The following is a 23471-nucleotide window of genomic DNA, read 5'->3' as shown; positions in this document are numbered from 1 at the left end:
CATCCAATTTAAAAAAGCAGCTCCCCTTGGCTCGCTATCGGAGCGTCTGCTGTAGYGAGAGGGGTTCCTCCAAAGTCCCTTCCCAGGCGGGATTCTGCTCAGCCTTTCAAAACGACCTTGTCTAATGGATTGGGGAAGTCGTTTAGGAGCTGTAAGGAGGATGCTGAAGAGCTCAGCGTGGCAGGCACTCTATGGATTTAAGATTTGAGAATAATCTCAGCAAATTAAGGAATAGCCTGGAATAAATAAATAAATAAATAAATAAATAAATAAATAAATAAATAAATAAGGATAAAATTCAATACAGGCTAATGAAAAGGACTAGCTCAAGAAGGGAATAATCAGGAGCACAAAGTCTGGTCCCATAAGGAATGCCTGGCTGGCAGCAGCGCCCGCAGCCGCGGGATGCGGACGCTCGCTGAGCACAGGGCATGCAACACCCTGCACAGCAAGAAAACATACACATCTATATATATATTTAAATTAGATGTATATATATAGACACACACGTATTCATTACACAGGCACACAACCAAGAGCACCGGGGACAAATGGAACCACCTTCTGACACTAGTGAAAAGGGTGGGATTGGGGCTGCCTGCTGCTCCGTGCCGGGAAGGACATGAGCTAATTAGCCCGGGAGCAGTGGAATGCAGTATGAGCCCAAACACGACACAAAGGACCTCTACGGAGAGAGGGAAACGAGCAGTGTTTAGTCTAAAGAAAAGGCACGACAGGCCCAGAGCAGCCCTCAAACGCGTACAGGTTTGCTGCGAAGAGGCAAGGAATGAACTGCTCTGCACGGCCGTTGGGCATGAGGCAAGAAGCAAGAGGCTTAAATTGCATCAGGGGAGATTTAGGGGAGACATTAGGAAAGGCTTTATTACCGTGAGGATAGCGAGCTCYCTAACGGATTGCCTAAGGAGTCTGTGGAATCTCCACCTTTGGAGGCTTTGGAGAACCGCTTAGACAAACATCTGTCAGGAGCCGTTTAGGTAGAGCTGATCCCAGCCTGAGGCTGGGGAAAGGACCAGACAACCTCCTGAGGTCCCTTCCAGTTCTGACTTCTATGAACTTTTTTTTTTTTTTTTTTTTACTTTATTTTTTGGTAAATTTACTGAAGAAGAAGGAAATTGTATCCAGCATTTAAAGCAGCAATACATCCATTTCTTTTTTTTTGTTCCATGAAGCATATTGTTAATAAATCCAATTATGTTTATGATCTTTTAATGGTACTACTTATGTCATAAAGATCCATCTTTGAAAATACAAATAAATATATCTTTCTGCCCTACAGTATAATAACACAGCAGGAAAGTAAACTTTTAAACATTCCAACTCACTGCCATACAGCTCCTACTACAATAATATCTAAACAAACTACAGTATCAATGGCACCAAACCCAGATGTTTATTCTTTTCTAAATTCTCTCATTCATATTCTTTACGCTCTTCTCACTTCACGTTTTCCTGTTTTGCAAACAAATCTATTCCTCATGTCATTTACCACAGGCAAYGGGAATGAAAAGAAATTCTGATCGTGTCCTACCATGTTTGTAGGAGTGGTTGGGGAGACCACTAACGTGCAGGCTTTTTCTAAAAAAGATCAGGGCCAACTACAATGCACCTGTCCCCAGATCTGCTCCAGCAAGCTCCAGGTGCTCCACAGAGCACCACGGCTTTAGACAACCAAGATCAACACACACAAATATATTTCACTTTTGGAAAGTTCTTTTGATTATTTGGAAAGTTTCTTTTGATTATTTGACAGGCTTTGAAATCYAGACCAACTCCATCCTGGTTGTTGCCCATTTCTGGTAACTACATTAAAAAAATAAATAAAAAGATAAAAAAATGATGAAGCTGACACCTGAAAGGACAATGAAGTCAGTCCTCTGTGATGATGGGAAAGGGAAAAAAGACCCACATGTCCCCATCACCAGACAAAATTCTTAGTCGGATTGCAAGATGGTGAAGACCATCTCAACCCTGAGGTTACCAAGATAACCCCAAATTACCCTATCGCAGCACTGCCACTTCTCATCCCTCTCATCCAGTAATTCTGGTCTTCCAGCCATCCTGTTCCTGAGTGCCCAGCTCTTCCCTGCCCCGGAGCCCCATTCCCTGGCTCCTCTGATCCACAAGCCCTTCCTATCGCACACAGCTCCAGCTAACGAATGCTCTTGCTGGCAGACAAGGGGTCTGCCACACATGTTTGTATGTGTGATTTTATGCAAAGTGCCAACACACTTCTACAAACAGCAAGAACATCTTTGCTACAGCTGGCAGGATTCTTCTCATAATTTCCGCTGATGTCTTTCTCTGCCTCTCCTCACACCCTGTTTTGCCACTACTGAGATATTCCTGTACAACAAAATCATACAGAAATGCTGTCCAGAATGTGSTTCTTATGTGAAGGATCCACGTTAGCAGATCCTATTACTCCCAAAAGATTGTGTATATCACTCATGTGGTATCACGGAGCCATTTTAAAACAAAGCTTCCACAAAATGATGGCTCTTCAGACTGGCAAACAAATAGTAATTTCAGTCTTGAGATATTTCTACATATCTTAGACAATATTTATCCTGACAGATATAGCCAAATACATATACACACACATACAAGTATCTAGCATGCTATATTTTACTAAAAGAAGTGCTCTAATACGTTAGCAAAGAACTGAAATTGGAAGAGGAGTCATTTTCATATCTCAGTATCCCAACTCGCAAACCTATCTGCGTTACAAGGAATATTTTCTTCCTCCAACAGTGCAGGCCATAACACCACAAGGTAAAAAAAGTAAACCTGATATTGCTTGTGAAAGTTTTCCCAAAGGTTTTTTTGTTTTCATATAGGAAATCAATTTGCATCACTGATGATATCATTCAAATCAGACTGCACTATGTGGTTAGAAGGTAATTTACTTTTCTGCCGAAGCAATTTGATACTTGTTCTGATTTGTGATTTTCATTTTGTTTGTTAATGAAAAAAATTAATGAGAAATGTTACTGGAAACACAACTCAAAGCATTGCCATTATTAAATATGTTTGCAATATACCGCACATTATGTTGATTGCACAGTTGGAGCCAAAGCCTTGGCAGTCAAGCCACCCGTCAATCACTCACACAGACACGGAACTCGCAGGGAGGACTTTCTGTACATACCTTTGCACTGATTTGTGTTCTTGTCAAGGATTGCCTTTGTGGATACGATTTTCCCATACCTAAAAAGAAAGTAAAAGAGAGACATTCATGTCATTATTCTATAATTATAAACACAGATTTTTCCACGCACACAARAAAGAAATGTAGCGTTCTTGAAGAGTGTTCGCCTGATGCTCCTGCAGACTTGAGTTCACTTGAGTTCAACAAACACCTTTGGAGTCCAGTGGCAAAGCCCTGGTCTTTTGCCATACCCTGTTCCCCTCTGATCACTGCCTGGCATCAATGCCAATTAGAGCAGAGAGTTGAGGATGCCAGTATTGCTAAAGATATTCCTCTGGTTAACTAAATTAGCCTTGCTTAATAATGCATTTTTAATTCTGAGATGCCAAATAAGGTTTGTTTTAATACAGATGGACCAGATTGCTCCAGGATCTACAGAAAAATTAAAAGAAAAAAAGATATGGTTGGTTATTTACAGGCACACAGAGGCACATACACCTGCTTACACATTCGCTCAAGTTCTATTTTAGAAACTTTTGAGTTTTATTACATTTACAATTTTTTAATTACAATTTATATACATCTCCTAACTCTTTCCAAGTGGTACTTATTTGAATATATGCCAGTGCCCATAGATAATGCAGTATTGCAAGGCAAATCCCTATCATTGACATGCTGAAGGGACAATTTGGATGCCACTGGGCAGCTGCAGCTTGTTACATCAAGCAACTAGACCAGGTCTTCACCTTACAGAGATGAAGACCAGAAGTGGAGATTTAGCAGTCAGTATCTCTTAACTCCTACTAAAGAAATCACAGAAAAGGGTTATTTAAAGCTGAATATAAGAATTGAGGGGATAGGGGAAGTAATTTTATTTCTCAAGTCATTGTTACATTTCAGTCTCTGAGTTATCGAAGAGTTCCTGCCTAGAACACCAAAACTTCCTTTTGCCAGAATAATAATGCACATAAAGTATTCTGACTCTTTCAGCTTTCATTCGGAAAGTCATTCCCATAAAACACAAGATTTGTGATTACTGAGAGGCTGTGGAGCCTCCATCCTTGCAGATACTCAAAGCCTAACGGGACAAGGACAACCTGCTCTAGGTGACCCTACTTCAGCAGGGAAATTGGACCAGATGATCTCCAGAGTCCCATTCCAACCACAACTATTCCATGATTCCCTATTACTACACAAAAGAGAACAATAAAACTACACCTCCTAACAGCAAAGCAGCACACTAGATTATTTTCCATAGGTGAATCAACATCAAATGGACCAAAAAGCACCTAGATATATGACAAACAAATTTTTATTTGGTTAATCTTTATTAACATCAATACAAATCTGGTGCTTGTGACTTTTGCCTGAAGTCTGGCAAYCAAAATGTGAAAGACTTGGCCGCAACTCCCCTCTCTGCCTCAGGATGAAAGCTGAGCCTGTGTATTCTGCTACACAAAAGAGGGTGCCAAGGGCAGCCAGAGCCAGAGCATCTATATTCAAGGATGTGCCCTGCTCTCCCTTGCTCTTCTGTCCAGCACACCCATTGAAACGGGGAAAAAAAAATGAAAAAGGAAGAGAAAGAGTGAACCAGAGACGGACCAATTTGGAAAATGGCTCCTTTGGGTATTAGTCTGGCCTCTAATGGAGACTTAAACATCTCACGAAAGAGAGAGAAGCAGCAACAGAAGGGACTGAGGACAGCTCGCCTCAAACACTTGCTAATACCAGGAGGAAAAACTTCAGGTAATTTAATGCCCTGTAGACAAAGTTCTCAGTTGAAGTTTCTACAAGGTAGGTAACACATTGCCACTTAGCTTTAGGGAAAGGCCACTGTCTTTTTCACCTATTACCCCATTTTTTGTTCATAACGTAAATTGGGACCATTTATATGGTCTCCTATTTTCACCATTTCTCCTTTCTTTAACAATTGGTAGAAGCATTTGTTTCCATTTGATTTTCATTTTGAGGTGGGATACTAAATTTTGTATTTCAGACAGAAACCAGTCTGAAAGACAGCGAACACGAAGAGGGCAAACTGAACTAAAGACGTTACTGGTTTGTGCCACGTACAACGCTGGGCCCTGTTAGGCTTGCCCTGCGGATAGGTGGGATCTCGTGCTCCAAAAGCAGRTGTACTTCCATCCCACAACCCGCCACGATGGGTTACATGGACAGGCAGCTGAGGCCCTGTTTTGCCTGGCTACGCTTCAGAGACACACATAGCAGCTGTAACGCGTTCACCACTGAGATCACAGGCTTTGCTAACGTCAAGGGCTTCAAGAACTGGGGCCTTTATACTCCCTTACGTTCGTTTCACTTGGTTATATAATTCCTCATGATAATACCTAGAGCTGACTTTGGCCTCGGAGACGTTGGAGCGCATCCCTTAGGAAGGCATAGCCAAGCCCGCTGCCGGGATGAGTTACGACTCTTCTGTGGGCCAACCTGCCCAGGGGGAGATCTGGCCCATGCACTGGCTCTTCATTTATTTGATTTAGACTCAAATGCACAAAAAACATGTAAAAACACGCCTGCCTTGTACAGTAAAGGGCCTCTGACAGTTACATGGAAAAAGAACCCAACAAAAATCAGTGGCTAACCCACAGCAACCTCAAATAAAATCCAGCCCCTACCTAAGCCTCTGCCAACAAAAACTAACACCCGGCCTCCATTTTAGCTGGGCCACTCCTCATAAACTGATGTGCGGCTTCATCCAAGGCATGTGAGAAGGCAGAGCGACCACTTCTTGCCAGCACAGACAGACATTTGTGGCTCCACTGCTTTTATTCCCGGCTTCCCAGAGTTACTTGTCACACACTCCGATCCTGYAAACACCCAGTTATTTGGGAGATTTTACTCATGGAAGAAACTCTGCTCACGTCACAAGAGGCTTCTCAAACCCATAATGTTACTGCACAGCTAAGTGCTTGAGAAAACAGCCACCAGAGCAGTAAAGGTGCCACAGCAACACACGGCTATACGGCAATTAGCTGCATGTAGGCCTTTCACTTTAATCTACAGCTATAAACCTGGAGCTCTACCACAAGAAAGTAATTAGAATTAATTGGAAGAGTTCTCCTAAATATTTCAAGCAATTATTTCACAGTAATCAGAATGTCAGCTGTGATGAGGAATGTTAACGTGTGTGCTGCATGCAATCAGGCACATACTCCATTCCTACAAATGTATTTCTTCTTGCACGTGTGGAGCGTGGTATAAAGTTACACTTCCTTCTCAACGGCGTTTGGCTTCCCCATTGTGTGAGCTTTGTCAAAGCGATCTTATCCACCCAGAAATGCCAAAAATGTATTCCTCAAGTGCGGCGCTCATCGAAATAAGAATAAAAATGCTRCTTAAGAGCTGCCCTTTAAGTCTCTTGGACTCAAATGGCAACTACTATGAAACCCAACAGCCCGCGCTTTTGTGCTACAAAGTATTGGCATTATTAATGCAAAAACTACTAGGCATGCATGAGAAAACAAGAGCACCATCTAATTTCCTCCAGAATTATAGTGCACAGAGGTATCTTTCAAAGCTTTTTGAATCAAAAGCTCTGGCCAGAAAATGATAATTGTGGAATTGAGTTCATCTCAATACCTTATTACTACCCCTTCAATATAATGACTGTATCATCAAGGTAATCCCACTGCATTACAGTATCAGAGGGAATAGATGTTACGAATCCGTGAGACTGCTACCTCAGGAATATGTCGACCGAAAATCTGAGCTGAAATTTCCATTCAGAGGAATTTCTTTCCAGCTTGCTAGACTAATCCCTTGTTTCTCACTACACTCTTCCCACGCTGTTATTTAACAGTGTAGCAAAGCACAAATACATCTTTTACTTGCTTATTTTTAGTCCCTTCAATCCTGTATTTCAACAACGCGTTTAGGATGATTTTCAGGTGATGTATTTAGAAAGTAGTTGATTGCAGGTACGAAAGGGTTTTCCATGCCAAGCACGGCACGGTGAGGGYGTGAGTAAAGGATGACTGAGGATGCTGGGGTGCAACCTCCGCGCACCCCAGCTCCCTGCTTGGCCACTGCGTGTCCTGAGCCCTGGCATTGGGTGGTGTTGAGGGACACACGGGACTGGACCCATTCCTGCCAGAGTCACCACCTYCCAGGTGGCCTCCATGCCAGCCGGACACGGCAATTCTTGTGTATCTAAAAACATGTTAAGGAGCTTGGACACGTACGAAACRTGAAGCCCTAACCAGAATGAGGGAATTAGTATTTTAAGTCAAGTTTAAATTGGGGGTCGTGTTGATTTGAAAATTTAAAAGATGATTTAAGTCCAAGTAACTTGTTCACAGAAGTCTCCCTGCTTTTTTAAACAAACGCAGTTTCCAAGGTTAATAATTACATCCCAAGTGTTCAGGTTCACTCAGGGCCTTATGCACTGCACAGAGCTGAATTCGCCCTACTGGAAAAAGCCAAATTTCTGTGCATTTAGGTAATATATACTGTTATCTCGGGAACTTTTGTACTGGAATGAATTATGACCAGAAGTAATTGGATTTAGATAAGCAACTTTGAGGCTCTTTCATTCTTCTGARTTAATATATGAAGAGCATAACTGGGTTTATGTTGTTTAAGAGCAGACTCTATTAAGAAAATCATGAATTTATGAAATTTTATTCTCCAAGAGGTGTTGTCCTGATAGATACACTACCAAGTGAACTAAAGCCATCCAAATATGCACAAAAGGGAAAGTCACTCACAAAGAAAGTTCTAATTTGCATGATTATTTCTAGGCATTTTATCTACCACATGCCACACTGAATGCTTGCATTATTTTTTCCTCCACAATRTAACACTTGATCTCCAAGCCATTGAAAAAGATTGGGCTGGCTTGTAATTCTTATTCTGTACATTATTTTAATTTAAAAATGGAAGATTAAAACCAAATTCTCTATTCATCCACATGGTGATACCACAGCAAAATGTGTACCCCTCAGAGAACCATTTGCTTTTGTAGACCTGTACACATTTTGTAGAGTAAGGGGAGGTAGTGGCAGGGAACTTGCTGCTTATTGGATCAATAAAACTGTTCTTCTGCCCCAGACAGTAAGAGTTCAATTTTTCTTGCCTTCTTCACTTACTTCAGTCTGGCTGTCAACTTTACCGAAATCATTTCTTCATGGCATATAATATAATACAAGGYAGTAATCTAAAATAACATCTTGCCCCAGCTTTCAAAAAACACCACAATAAGGCTGGAGGTGGAGGGAGGCTCTTAAGTTCTCTGGTTGGGCGTCTAAAACAGACATGAGACTTTCAAAGGGCTACTCAGTCATCAACAGTGAATCCTGCAAAGGATGGGAGATGCTCAGGAATTCTGATCCTCAGACAACGTATTTTGGTGGTTCTTCTTCTAATGAAGTTAGAAGCCCAGTTTTAAGCTACAGTAATGAATATTGGGACACATATGATGAGTGAATTATCAAGACGATGTGAGCTGGTTAAGTGTTGAAGGAACGTGCTCATGTTCAAGGCACAATCCTCTAGCACTGATCTTTACTGTTAGGAAAAACTGGAAAGATTTGGTTCATGTATGTGTTTACCTTACTCATCATCAGCCCACGTTCAGCAGAAACTATGTTTTTCATAAAAATGAGAAGAAAAAAAAAAAGCTACATTAAATATGTAAGGTAATTATAGGTACATAGCCATGAACACTGTTATTACTTTAGACAAATAAAAGACAAGATCAAGCAATTCCCCTGCATAACAGCTCCAGGTTCAGGAGAAAAGAACCTAAGAGGTTACTTCAGAGGACAGGTCTTGCCATCTGCATTACACGCCATTTACAGCTCATATTCATAAATCCTGCTTTTTGGGAGAAAATGCAGGCACCATTTAGCTCAAATCACAGGTTTCTAATTCAGCACTGGAGCAGCTGTGATCCTTTTTTGTGTTCTTTTAGCAAACAAGATAGGAAACTGGTAGTTTTAGTGGAGTTCACTTGTAAAATTTTACAATTTCGGGTGAGAGTTCTGCAAATGGCCTGCTTAAAATGTGCAAAGAAATGCCTACAACCAAAATATCCCATCGTTCTTTCCTTTCCAGTGTCCCTAAAACGCACAGGAACATGTCCTACATGCAAATTAGAAATACRTGTACATGGTAGATATTTGCCCCATCATTTTTCTAATTGAGTATTTTCTAATACTCATCTGTATTCACATTTCCAAATGTTTTAGGCACACTCACTTCTAGAAAAAGTCCTACATGAAAGTTCATTGGCTCTGAAGATTTATTGTCATTATTTTCACAACTTGGCAAACTTAGTGTACACAGAAGTTACAGTTTGAAAGACATTCAGACACTATTTCTAGAAATATAAAACAGTTAAAGCTTCGCACCTGCATGAAGTATATCACCTGGGTAGCTTTAAGGTGATGCTCCCTATAGCTTGCTTCCTTCCCTTGCCAAAATAGAGATTTTTCTGCCTGCATGTAAATGAAATTAAGGAGCTTGATCCAACACCTGCAGAAATCAAAGGCAGTTTATTCACTGCCTTCGGTAGGTACAAGATCAAATTCTACCTACAGCACCCACAACGCTACAGATTTGTCAGAGTCTTGATATCCAAGACAGAATAAAATGCCACCTGCCTCCCCATGGAAATCTGACATTTTACTTTTTTTACTAGCACTTTTTTCCCACTTTTGTTTTTTTTTGTAATCAAGGTATTTAGCTCTTCATTGCCATTTCATTTTAAACCATTTGTTCTGAATTAATACTATGTATTATATGTCTATGTTTGACATGAAGCTATTGAAGCTATTTAAAACACGCTTACATTATTGTATATCATATTTAAATTCAAATTCTGACATTAATATCTTTCCTTTGATAGAAAGCTATGTTTTTCCCTCACAGTTCTGCCATGACAAATAACCAGTGTTAATAATTAATTAGCAAAATATTTTACAGTTGCTAAATTAAGTATGGAAAACAAAATTCATGCACAGATTAATAACTGTGATTTCATGCAGAACACTTCAGCCCTTCTCGTGGGCCATCATTAAATCTTCAGCTACTAATTATTCCGTATCCAAGAACTCAGATGTCCTAAAGAAATGCAACTTTTTGTTTGCTGACACTCAGTAGCACCACTAAATTTTCCGCCTAATGATAGGATGCATTATTTGGGAGAAAGCTGAGGGATGTGAAACCCTTCACGGAACRTGATGTGTTTTACTGGAGTCTGGCACGGAAAGCAAGGCCAGGCGTACCCTAATTTTCCAGGAATGGGTTGGGGGGACAACTACCTCATTGTGCAAAGCCATCGCTCATTGGTGTTAGAGCAGAAAACCAAGCAGATCTGGAGCCTGAAGCATCTCCCCTACCCTACAATTCCGTTATCTCGGATACTGTGGAAATACCCCCACTTCCACCCTACTTTTCCGGCACGCAAACCTTATTTACGTTGCATGTTCCTGCCTGCTGTGCTGCATGGAATATCCTCTTTCTCCTTGCCGGGGCCGCTTGCTCCCGGCGGATTCACTGCTAACGGGGCGGCGGGAGGAGCAGCCCGCCACGATCCTCATGCCAGCACACCACGATCCGCATCTCCAAAGGATCCCGTCGCTCAACAATGGCCTCATTCTTCAAGGGAACGCCGAGCATTCGTTTTGGGCAGATTTTCTGACATTTCCCTAAAACAATTTACTCTTAAAAGAGTTCTTTGACTGCAACATAATGTAAAAAAAAAAAAATAAATAAATAAAAAAAAAGGCATCTCAGGCAGATGGTACCTCTCTAATAACAGCCAAGAAACTAAAAGAACTAAAAGGGATTAGGAAGAAAAGGAATTAGAAAGAAAAGCAAGAACCCCAGCTACCACCAGGGACTGTGAACTCAAACTGATAATTTAAAGCTGAAGTATTTTACAGAGTTCACACAGAGGCCATCTGAATCAAGTGCATGAGTGAGACATCTCGAGTTCACAGAGCTCCCGTTTCATTATTTACAAATTATAAAATTCCAGGTACTTCGGATGACTTTGGACATGACCTTGTTTCTGTCGGGACTGTTTCTTAAGATTTTTGCATTTTAAAATACATATTCTAAGAACTGTATCACAGATTTGCTTCTTTTTCTTTGGCATATTTATTTTAAATCTTTTACTTTCAGGGCCGGAATGTCGGTTATATTCATTTTCCACACACTGAGCTTTGACACAAGTGGTGCAAAAGAGCACGTTCTTCACTGCCCAAGTTTTTTAAGGGGAAACAACAAGAGCATAATTTTCAAAATTTATAATTGCATAGCAAAATCGCCTGCTTGGCTAGAATAGCTCTGGTTTTGARTTTCTTTGAATTTTACTTAATTCCACCAAAACCAATGATTCTTAGTCCATTTTATTTAGGCAACTGTAGCACAAGACAGCCTTAGGACAGGGTGTGAAAATGGATTTGGTAAGCTACTTGTTCCTGGTATTTTTGAAATACTCGTGCACATGTTTGACTTTTAGGCATGTCAGAAGTCCCAGTGAACTTAAATGGGACTATTCATGTTTATCAAGGTAAAAGCTCGTAACTTAACATGCTTATTTGGTGAGGAAAGTCTGCTCTACAGCCTCAAATCAGGACATATCCCTACCAAGAACACGTACGTGCATGTTTCCAGTTTGCAAGTGCTTTGTTTTCCCCAGTGCAAGGCCTATAATAACTATGATAATTATTTCTAAGAAGACCAATCTGTTCTTGCTGGCAACTTATTGCAGCTYTCAGGTTAGGGCTGCAAAGCAGGAATTCTCAAAAATCTGAAGCGATCAGTTTGCCAAAAAGAAAATTCAGGCTAGATAAAGCTGTCCATCAAGTCATATATATGTAGATGGATGCAAATAATGTTTTAAACTTTTTAATTTTTTCCAAATGCTTTAAAAGCCTGAGTATAAACACAGCTTTTAATGAAGATTCACCAATTGCAAAAATGTATTTATAGGTTTAAAAATATATTTAGAGTCACTGCCTGTCACATCATTTGTCACTATTCATTGCCCAAATGAAGATAGACATAATTGAGTGTATCAGTCTCACTTTATCAGCCTGGTAAATATTAAAACCTATGCTCTGGATCAACCTCTTGSTTGCTGGAAATGTGGTGCCCAAGTTTTGCGTTCCAGGAGCTGTGCCAGTTTATCCCAAATGAGCAGCTGCCTCATTATTTTCCATCTCTTAGTTTTGAAGTGACACTTTGGATGACGTGGAGGAGCAGGGAATACGGCATAATCAGCGCATCTCATAGCTCTGTGCTCACCAGGCAAAACTTTTGAGAAGTGAAGAGCCCCAGRCCCACAGAAGTCTGGCAGTCGACCATACACTCTACCAACCTTTGGCCATGGTTTCTCTCACTGGACACCCCAGCAGTGCCATTTCCTACAGAAAAGCCAATGCTGGCAATGCTGAGGGCTGCTTCAGTTCAGCTTGCCCCCAGGAGAAGCCTACATGGATAAGGAAGCCATGGGATTCACCAARTAAATACACTGTTTATATATCCAGTCTCTTCTGTCCTTGAAAGGACACGTAGCTGGTCTCCCCACACAGAACTCTGCATGGAGAGCTACAACAAAGACCTGCCCWTAACTCACCTCATCTGAGGCAGACACGGGGCAATGTGCAATATGGAGCAAGAATGTAAATATTTTATCATCCAGCTGGGAGATTTTTCCCCAGGAAGAAATCGCTCAGCAAGAAAGTCAGTGACTGTGTCTTGAGCCCTTACCAGGAACACTGGATTTGCAAGCAACTTACCTTCAGTTGGGTCTGGGAGTCCTCGAGARGAGTCTTTTGTATATTACTCAGGTACCTTCTAACTCAGTAGGTAAGTCAGATATGGTACTCAAACCATGCAAAGATTTAAATGAAAAACTGACCTCACGCTCAATATTGGACATATTTTGTGGGAGAGAGCCGTGATTCTTTGGGATACACCCGCAAGTTTTCTGTTAACTGACAAGGTGCACAGCACATGCAACTGCTCTTGTTCACTAATAAACTAAAAAGTTACTAACTTTTAATATTAAAAATAAGAAAAAAATAGATTTGAGATATCTTTTTTCTTTGCTTATATCTCTTGAGTTTTTCTGATATACTGAGGTCATGTTTTCAAGGCCTCTCTTTTCAACCATGAAGGAGAGAAACCTGCATTTAAAAAAAAATGAAAGCTGAAATTCCCATCTTATCACATGCCTCAGGATCTAGGGGCTTAAGAAACAAATACTGTGAACTTTGCAATAAACTTCTGAGGGCTGGCAATACCAAGGGCAACATCTTTATCAAATATTAGTGAACATCCACAGCTAGGGAAAAAACAGCRCTTGGCAGCTGCTTGTTTCAGGTCCCAGGACACAACCTTGCAAAGGAAAAAAAATAAACTAAATAATAGCAACGAACAAATACATCTTACTTTCTATTCCTTGCTTGATAAAAAGAGCTGGATTTAAAGGGTTATAAAAGCCCCAGTGCTGACACCGCTCACTTTACTGCTATCATACACATAAATGGCAAATTTAACCTACACAGATAAATTGTATTTCAGGCAGCTGAAATATAATCTGCCAAATGTGCTGGGTTTAAAAATTAATAACACAAAATTTACTACGAACACCTGTAGTGGCAAGCAAATTGCTTTTTGCACAGCCTATYGCAAGCAATGCCAAAGCCCAGAAACAATGTAGAAGGGACATATGGTCAATATTCATGAAGTCAAAGAAACATCCTACTAGAAACAGACCTATAGCCTGCAAATCTTTATAAATGTGAGCAGCTACTCTGTACAGTGCACCCTGCACACAAAGCAACAACTCGTAAGCGGAGCACATGCAGTATTAGCCCGAGCATTTACCCACTCCTGAAGCATCGTATCCAGCAGCTGCACTTATACCCTTTTATCCCATCTACTCAGGACTCAGAAACAGGAGTTTTCTCCCCTTTCCCTTTCTGCTGTTCAAGAAAGGAAGTTCTCAAAAGGCCAACATCTTGAGCAAGAGGCTGCAGAAAAATAAAATGTCCACAACAGCCATTCATTTCCCAGCCGCCTCTGCCCTTCGCTTTCCTTGGGCTTCCTCCAGAGCCCACTGACATCAGAAAGACCTACGGATTTCCCCTGTTCTGCAATTGCTGAAAGCCATTAAAGATCCCTCTCCATGCACCATTCCATTTTGTAAGACCATTTCCTAAGTTCAAAYTTCGGTTTCTTTTTGATTCTCTCATTCTCAGGACAAAAGCCCCTCTGTTTCGGCTCCCATGTTTATGGGAATGTTATCTTATCTCTGGTTTAGCCTTTAATACCAAGCATAGTCAGAAAAGAATCATCCTCTTGTGAGAGATTTAAATGTTTGTGCACGCTTCCATTGTTAAGACACATACACACATACAAACATAAAATCCAAGTAAAGTTACTCTTACTAAAGGTGTTCTAGTGATGATACTGAAAAACAGTTCTAACTTATCTCCTTTCTGRAATAGTTTTTCAAAATCCGTTATGGGACTAAAATGACTGCATCCTAAGCAAGACAATTCCCCTTCAGCTTGTCTGCAAAGGGAGAGCAAGGTTTACGCAGCAGACTCTYGGCATAGGATTTAACAGCCACCCAAAGCTGAGAGACTTGCTCAATRTCATGACCAAACACCGTGATTTGGAGAAGAAACAAAGCTGCAAGAGTGGGGAAAGGTAGAAGAAACCAACCCTGGCCCAAATGCTCACGGGGACACAGCGAAGGACGCAGGTCTATGGCACCACCACACCTGGGCTGCAGGAGAGCACGGGGCGACCTCGCTGGTGTCCACTTAGCTCGGGTATCAACAGGCTCCTCTAAAGCCCAGAAGCTTCTGCAAATAAATATTCCTCGCGGAGGGGAAAAGCACAGCAGTGTCCATGACTTGATCAGTTCTGCATGCTAGTGCTTCATGTAAAAGCAGAGTTTTAAAAATGAATCATCTTGCAAATGCCATTTGCCTGAAGCCTAGGCAGTCTTGTCCCTACAGCCCCCATGCTAGAGCTTCCCCAGCAGGGCATTCTCTCCCTTTTCCCTGATGTTCCCAGCATGTTCCAGATCTGACCAGTTTGGCCAGTTTAAAAAAAAAAAAAAAAAAAAAACACCTTGCACAGAGAGCCTTTTGATTTATTCGTCATTTTGGAAGCCTTTGTATTTTTGATCCTTGCTCTGTCGATCCTGCCTCGCCTCCCTCCTCCCCTCCATGGAAATGTGCTGCTCTCTACAAGCCCAGCTCTCTGCAGAAGTTGATTTCCCCCAGGACACAGCCATCCTCCTGTTCTACGCACGGCCACCGATGACCACCCCGCTCAGCAGAGACCGTGCTGAGCACCGTGGCACCTCGCCCAAGCTCCGCAGCGCAGAGAGCACCCAGAGGGAGAACAGCAACAACCTACAGGCTTAGCTAGAGGCGCCCATCTCCAGCAACTCCCTCATACCCGTTCTCCAAATGAGCTTTTACGAGYGGAAAGCAATTCTCATCGCTTTCTCTCATTCTTTACTTTCACTGCTCCAGATTAAAATGCCTAAGTTTCTTTGGAGTGAGGCCCACCAGCAATTCCTTCCAGCGTGGAGGAGCAAGGGAATGAACTCTAAACTCAAAGGCCATCAACCCTGCAGTGAACAGTGCACCTGGAGCCCGCACTGGGGTCGCTGCATGAGCYTTAGCTGCTTTCACTTGGGCACCGCTATCGGGATATTCAAGGGCAAGGAGCATTTCAGCACAGCCTGCAAAACCAGCCTGGGAATGCGGGAGAAGATCTGGGTGCCGCYGTCCTTGCTGTTTCAGCTGCTTCACAGGCAGTTTCCCTGCCGGCTTCACCAGCTCCGTGAACTCTGTGATCTCACCTTTGATTGCAGTCAGGCCCCAACGCCTGCGTGACAGACAGCTCTTCCCTTGGTTCTTACTTGGCTTGGGTGCCAATGGGTAAAATTTAATGTTTCCACAAATGAAATTCCTTATTCCTTCTCGATGAACATCCCATAGATGAACGTTTACTCTTTGATGGWCCCCTTGACCCATGGGGTGCTTGCAAGAACTTGCCCTGGCACAGAAATGAGAAGTAGAAAGAGAGGTGCAAGGCAGGGTACATGACACCTCATCTCCTTCCCTTTTCAGCTGGGGATTTTTCTAGGTGATGGAGCTCACCTTTCTCATAGAGTTGTTTCGGCAGGATTAAATAACGACAAGAACAAACAGGGGCCAAGGACGGGAATAATGCTAAAATTTTGCAGGTATACTTCAACTTATTTATTTGGGGTAAAGTCAGTGGAACTAAGACCAACGTCTTGATACCAAAAGGTAAATTAAAACAACAAAGCTTTCTAAAAGAGCGCTGAACAAAGGAAATTCACAGAGATGAAAACAACAGCTAAAATAACTTTAAAGGTTAGTTTTGAAGTCAGGAGAGGGGCTTAGCTACTGAATTTCAACTTGGTTTTAAAGAAGTCAATGAGGCTAAACCCTAAAGTGGCAAATCAGAAAAGCTGGAGTGGATAAAGCGCCTAAGCCAAGAAAGGCATATTTAGAGCTCACACTGTCCAGCAGAGCTCYGCAAATTGCGCCAGGATTTCTTTGTATAATTCTCACTAATGCAAACTGATGCTAGACAAGGAAATCCTCCGCAGACGAGCGGGGCAATCCACTCCAGAGCCGGTCCTGTAAAATAACACACCGCGTGGAAACTTCCAAACACCTCGGCGCAATATGGGTGAGTCGAGGATAAAGTTTCAAGCCCAAACTCCCTAATTTCCTGTCTTTTGCTGGGCCGCGCAGCTCTTTAATGTTACGTTAATACCATTTCTGCGGACGTGATTGAATTACCCCGCCGCTCTGGATGCCAGCACCAGTGGATCTGGGTGCAGCAGGAGAGCGGGGCTCACGGCACACACTGCGGCTCAGCACCACGGAGCAGCCCGGCTGCAGGGCACAGCGGCGGCTGCCAAGCAAGGGATTCGCTCTGCAGAAATGTTCCTCTTCGGGAGGAGATTACATTAGGGAAAGAAAATGGGGGGAAAAAAAAAGGAGAAAAAAAAGGAATGGAAATAAGAAAGGGGGAGGACGAGGAATGTAAATCTGTTCCACATAGTTGGCTCGGTGCACGCTAAACTGCTCTGACAAACAACAACCTCCAAGGATCTGCAACACATCCTCGCGGCGCTTCCTCCTGCTCCGACCCGCGTCCTCCTCGCCACGAGAGGCCCCTCATCCCGGCGGTGCCGCCAGGGTTACCCCTTGCCGCAGCACCCCGGGTCCCCGTGCACAAGCTCTGGGCTTGTGACTAAGGGGAGTTCTGTCTTGGTATCAAAGAGAGCAAGAGGGACAGCCAAGCAAATGCAGGATCCTCACAAGAATGAGCACTTCAGATCCACGCTATGGAAAGCCAGGTTTTCCGTCCTGCTCACTGAAGACAGTTGATGAAATGCCTAAAAGTTAAATACAATAAGATGTGTGTTTCAGTGCTGCTTGTATTTTATAGCTGTATCATTACAGTCTGCCTTCCCCTGCTGTAAGACCTGCAATCACATCTTCAACCCAAATCTTACATTAGGTACTAGGGAAAATCGTGTCATGAGTATATTACCCTTTTTCATTTAAAGCCCACTAATGCCTTGGTTATATTCCACTCTGTTCCGTTGCAGCAAYCCGTTTTGTTTTCCACTTAGAAGCAATTGCTACGAGCTTATTTTATTCTGATACTCAACAGGCTGCCCTGTTTGTATCCGTCGGCGCCCTGAACTGCTGTGTGATTCTGGGTGAATTCATTTGTTATGCAGTTCAGAAGGCACTTAATAAACAGTATATTGAAATATTTGAGCTGAGTTACAGTAATTAAAAAAACTTTATAACCATACTCCCTTTAATTGACAATCCTAAATTCAGTGTTGATTTAAATAAAGCAGAGGGGACAAGAAGCATTAAAGATGACTAGAGAAATTAAGTTCTACAAAATGAAGATAAGGTATGGCTTAGGTCCGAATTCCTTATTATTTTTAAATAAAGCTTCTAGGCTGTTGTTGTAGTTCTCTTGTCAGATGGGCTTTTGTTACCAAAAGCCAAGGGTGGATTGATAGAACGATTCACAACCAAACGTAATCCAAACCTCCGAGGTAGACATGAGCTTCTGGTTGGGACACGCTCTGAGGACCAGCAAGCTGTGGTTTCTACCAGATAAATAGTGCAGCTTCTTCCATTTCTGCTAAGGCACCGAGGCAGCCCTGTCGGCACCATTTCTCCTGTTCAGGAACATCATCCCGCTCGGGATGCTCCAGTTATACCTTTCGTCCACTTAAGGCCACATATAAACAGACACAGCTTTATAAACTACGTGTAGCAGCAAGTTATCATGAAAAGGAAACGATTTCTAACCTCAAATAATTAGTTTTAAAAACATTCAAATAACCCCTGACGTCATCTGTAGTCCTTGATGAAATTATCCAAAAACCTCAGCCTTATAATCAGCGACTTGAAGAGCTCCATCTACTTTGATTATGATGAAAAAAAATGTCTGAAAGGTGACTTGATTATAGCACATAAGTACATCTGGGAGGAGGACCAGGTGGGAAGGGAGAGGAGCAAAAAGGTCCTTAATCCGATTACRCCAAGAATCATCAAGGAAAACTTCAACACCAGAAGGCTGATCCGGAAGCAAGTCAGAAGTTCTGACAGGACCCATGGTTAACCAAAACCAACACACTGTTAAGAACAGTGGTGAACTTGCTGCTGCTTCCTATCCTCAAATCCAGAGCGGSTGCTTTCCTCAAAGATATTAAATAGACCCAAAGATATTAAAGACCCATATAAATTGCTATATTCAGTCCAAGAGCAAATGAAGGAAATTTAAGGACTTCAAACCAGCAGGAGATAATACTAGATCATCCCTTGGACTCTTCTGGATCTTAAATTCTATGAATCTGTGAGGCATTTTATCCCTTTTAGGGATTAGGTTCCTACTATAAAGAAGCTAAAAAAATTAATGTTCTTCTCGAATCAATGAATTACAGAAAATAATTGAGGTTTCATAATTGGATTATAATCTCAGGGGTATATGGAAAGCTGAACTGGGAAGCTGAAGTGAGGAAAGCATGGCTTTTTTTTTTTTTTTCCTCCTTTTTATTAAATGTGATCACCAGGCAGTAACCACCATAAATGCTGCACTTATCCCCCATACTGCCCTGAAACATCAATGTGGCCCTRATTCTGCAATGAATACTGTGTGAACAGACTGCTGGGCTTCCACGAAGTTCTCATGTGAGACCAGGCGCCCACTGGCAAGAAGCTTATTTCAGAACAGGTCTTCACTAGCCACATTGCTGTTATCTTATTTATTAGCCTTATTTATTTATTTATTGCGGGGGGAGGTTGTCCCAGAACTGTGGCTACACAGTTCTGCACAACCCTGGAGAACGGGCTGTGCTCTCCCTAGCACTCATGAGGGGGATGCAGAAAATACGAGGAGAAAGAAAAGAACCTCTTCGGATTCCAGTCAGATCAACATCTTTTAAAAATTAAGCTGAAAACATTCCATCTTTTCCTGTCTGCTTTATAATGAGGCAGACAGAAAACCTCTGACGTGGTTGCAAAAATTCTGAGAAATGCTTTCTCTACTCATCTTAAAAAAAAAAATACATTTTTTAATATAAATCTAGCAGCAGCACTTGTCACACACATAATTCTGGGAAGTTACCAAATACTTGGAATGAAGAACATTGCATGCTACATAGCACAGGGCTCTTGTCGATGCTTGTTTGGAACAGCATGGGAAAGTCTAGCAGTCGAACACAATGACATTTTTGTTTCAGGGCTGATAATAGTCAGTAGCTTTGCCATCAAAGCTGGCCTGCCCCTTCCCCTCGTATAGAAATCACAGCCATGCTCCGAGATCCTTGCCTTTAGCTGGAAGCAGGGCCCAGGTCATTCCCGTTTCTGGGGTAGGGGGGAGGTGTTTATGTATTTATTTATTAATTTTAAGCGTGACTAGCACTGTTCGGACACAGGACAGCCCTCGCAYGGCCGTATTTCTGGGGCAGAGCAGCAGACTCTGCTGCTCACTCTCCAGGGAGCGGGACGGAAGCGTGTCTGACACCAGGACAGGCCCCGCGAGCCCCTTGTCTGCTCAAGCTCCGCGGGCTCCCAAATTGCGCCCGGCTTGAGAGCTCCCTGTTCCCTGCTCCGCTCTTCCTGCACGTACCCAGCGGCCCTTCTGCCTTCCCCCAAAGTCATCCTCAAAGGGGAGAGGGAAAAGCCTCGCTGCCCCTTCCAGTGGTGATGCCAGGGGCACCTGGTCGCACACACAAAACACGCAGGAGACCTGGAGAAAGGAAGAGGCCAAGGAAGCAGTGGAAACATGCACAGCTCCAAGGAGGCCGGCGGCAACCCATGGAGCACCTCTGCCCCTTCCTCCTCCAACACCTTCCCGCACACTCAGCAGAGGAAGCGGCTCGTGCAGCCGTGCCCTTCACAGGGCTACACAGAAGACTCAATATTTCTGCCATGAGCTCCCCACCCAAGCCAAGGACTTTAATTAAAATTCATCAGCAGAAATGTTTGCAGCAGCGGCTGAGAACGCTGCCTCCTCCCCTATCTCCCATTAAATCAGGTTCATCCAGCTTGAAAGGAGATGAGAAACTCTCGCTGACACTCTGTCACACTCCAGCGCGGAGACGGGCACATTCAAGCCAGGGAAGAGGGCAGGTGCTCCTTTATTACTTTACGGCGATTATTTTCCTGCCTTTCTGGCCGAGAGTGAGAGCGTTCGCAGCCCAGATGGAGCTCTCTGCAGTGCTGGGGGCAACTGCTGACCTAGAGTTTTGTTTTCCCCGATGAAAGAGGAGAGGTAGGGAAAAGATCGGTTCCTCGCCTAGCAGGGCAGCTTTAACGTTTGTTTTTTAACCGCATGAGGCATTTGGAGACTATAGGAATGGGAAATGAATACACAAGTGATTTTCTACGGATAAAAGGTAAAGGAGAGGGAGAGAGAGATTAAAAAAAAAAAACGACGACTATGCACATCCATGCCCGTATTGACACAGCACAAGATGCAATGTTTATATAACTGAGTTTAAAACTGCAAATCAACAGATTTCAGGAGCCAAGATTTAGGCTGCAGCAATCCAAATGCACTGAACGGCCCCATTCTGGACCCTGGGAAGCAAAGGCAAAACGCACCGAGCAGCACCGCCGAGCACCCACACTATGAAGATGTCTCCAATGATAGTTTTACTAAATCGTGTCMAAGCCACTACAGCCTTCTGCTTTTGTGTCTGCTTTAGACATCCTTAGAATTTACCATTTGGTTCCTGAACAAAGTCATTTTGACTTCAATATGTAACCTGGAATTCATTCTTCTCCTCCATATCTCTTTTAGGATAGCCCCTGATTCAAGGCCCCTGAGATAGAAAAAGATAAGAACAACACAGATTTCCCCCAACTAACCCATGAGTGCTTCACTCTGCTCTCAACACACCAACAAATGACAGCAAATGTGTGTGARGTCCTGGCTGCTTGGAACCAGCACCTTGAGTCCAACAGGATCCCTTTGCTCTATTAGGTCAACTCTTTCCTGAGAATTTCCTATCCTGATTTTACTTGAAATAACAAAGCAAATCCATCTCTCTCCAGCATGCCCATTCCTCCGCTTCCCATGAAGACTGAGCACTTCAGCTGCCTTCAGAGCCATTCACAATCCTCCTATTGTCGGGATACRCCAAACTAAACCATCTACTAAGACTTCAGCAGGAGCTACTTTATATAGTGCCCCAGGGTTCCTATATAGGCTAAGCCCAGTGAACGAGCACTCTTACCACCAGGCCCCTGCAGCCTCTGCTATAGCAGGGAGAAACGCTGTCAAGTGATATTCATTATAGGAGACATTATATGGTTCTTTTCAAATCAATACTGAATCCAATAGTACACCTTGCCTCAACAAAAGCAGTGTTACAGAAATCAGTGCAGTCCTTAAATCTTCAAAGTCTATTCCTTAATTCTTGCTACTTCTAATTCAAGATTTGCTTTACAAAACAAAACCATCCTTTTTTTCTTTTTTTTTGACTCATTATAGGGATTTCATTTTGTTTTTAATAATCATGAACAACAATTGTCTTTTAATGAAAACTTAATACAGGAAAAAAGGAGGAAACTTTTCTTTTCCCCTATTCTTTCCATTCATCAGTTCCCACATACTATATATGTGTTACTTTTCATGAAAAGTAAGACAAGTAAAAGTCTTGCTGTCTTCAAACATGGCAGAAATGGCTGTACCATCATCAAGAGCTCGCTGTACAGTTGACTCTAATGGATGGATTTTATATTTGTTGTATCTATGAGCAAAAGCTCCTGTCCTCAAAGGCACCTTGGACCCATTCAAAACCTCAATGAATTCAGCAGGTTTCTGCTGGGGCWAAAGGAATATACAGAGTTCATTTCAGAAATAGTCCTCATTTTAAGTAATGTGTGCATTTTCAACTAATAACCTCAGTTACATTATCCTTGGGGCTAGCCCTTTAGTAGAATCCAAACGGGAACAGGCTGAATATTTATTCAGAGGTTCCACAGGGACACAAACAAGGACGTTCAGAGTCGAACGACAGGCTAAAAACTGAAACCTGATGACTTGTCAAGGAGAGAAATTCACGATACCTTCAGCAAGGGGAAAAGAAAGACAGACTTGGATGATTCACACAAAATATGGATCGAAAAACTACTGAGAGAAAGCAGTACTCATGACAATGACAATTCAGCAGGGATTGCCCATACGTGGAAAAACACTGAGCTGTAAGATTCTGGTTCATCTGCTACAAGAGTCAGCCTAACTAACAAACAGACTTGCACTCCTTAGGTTTAACTATTTGTGCTACAGATATTTTGATTAACTCCTCTAATCTTACCCTGGACATAGGGTATATAGACATAACCTGTGTAAGGGTGATAAGATACTGAATCCAAACTTTCTTTTCAAAATTATTTATAGTGACAGAACTTAACTTCTTTTCCACAAATTATTTGTTGTCGCAGGGAAAGAAAACTAAGAACTGTACTTCTTTTCCCCAAACACCCTTCTCTCTTATATTTTTCAGAAGTTAGGGGTTAGAGCCTTGTTCAGTGCAAACATGTAAGAAAAGACAGAAAGATCAAATTATTTCAAAAGCAATTGTAATTTTTCTTTTAATTAAAATATTTTAAAGTAATGGAGCTCAAAATTTTAATATGTATCTGAGATTTCTTTCAATCAATCTCCACGGGGATCTAGCTAGCAAGAATGTGCAAACAGAAATACGTGATGTCCAGTG

At 42.3% G+C, this 23471-nt stretch overlaps 1 protein-coding gene across 1 annotated transcript in view; it reads right to left on the bottom strand.

The window, feature by feature from the left end:
* Positions 1–23471, bottom strand: part of RBMS3 (RNA binding motif single stranded interacting protein 3) — a gene marked incomplete at its 5' end in the record, with an annotated part of 630487 nt that overhangs the window by 283084 nt on the left and 323932 nt on the right. Inside the window, one exon of the mRNA XM_026045493.1 lies at positions 3170–3228. Coding sequence (XP_025901278.1) covers positions 3170–3228 — 59 coding nt within the window. The remainder of the gene's footprint in view (positions 1–3169; positions 3229–23471) is intronic.

Source organism: Nothoprocta perdicaria, unplaced genomic scaffold (assembly GCF_003342845.1).
Source record: "Nothoprocta perdicaria isolate Ctin4 unplaced genomic scaffold, notPer1 scaffold_40, whole genome shotgun sequence".
Classification (NCBI taxonomy): Eukaryota; Metazoa; Chordata; class Aves; order Tinamiformes; family Tinamidae; genus Nothoprocta; species Nothoprocta perdicaria.
Note: the sequence above shows the minus strand (reverse complement) of the source record. Positions and strands in the feature narration are given on the sequence as shown.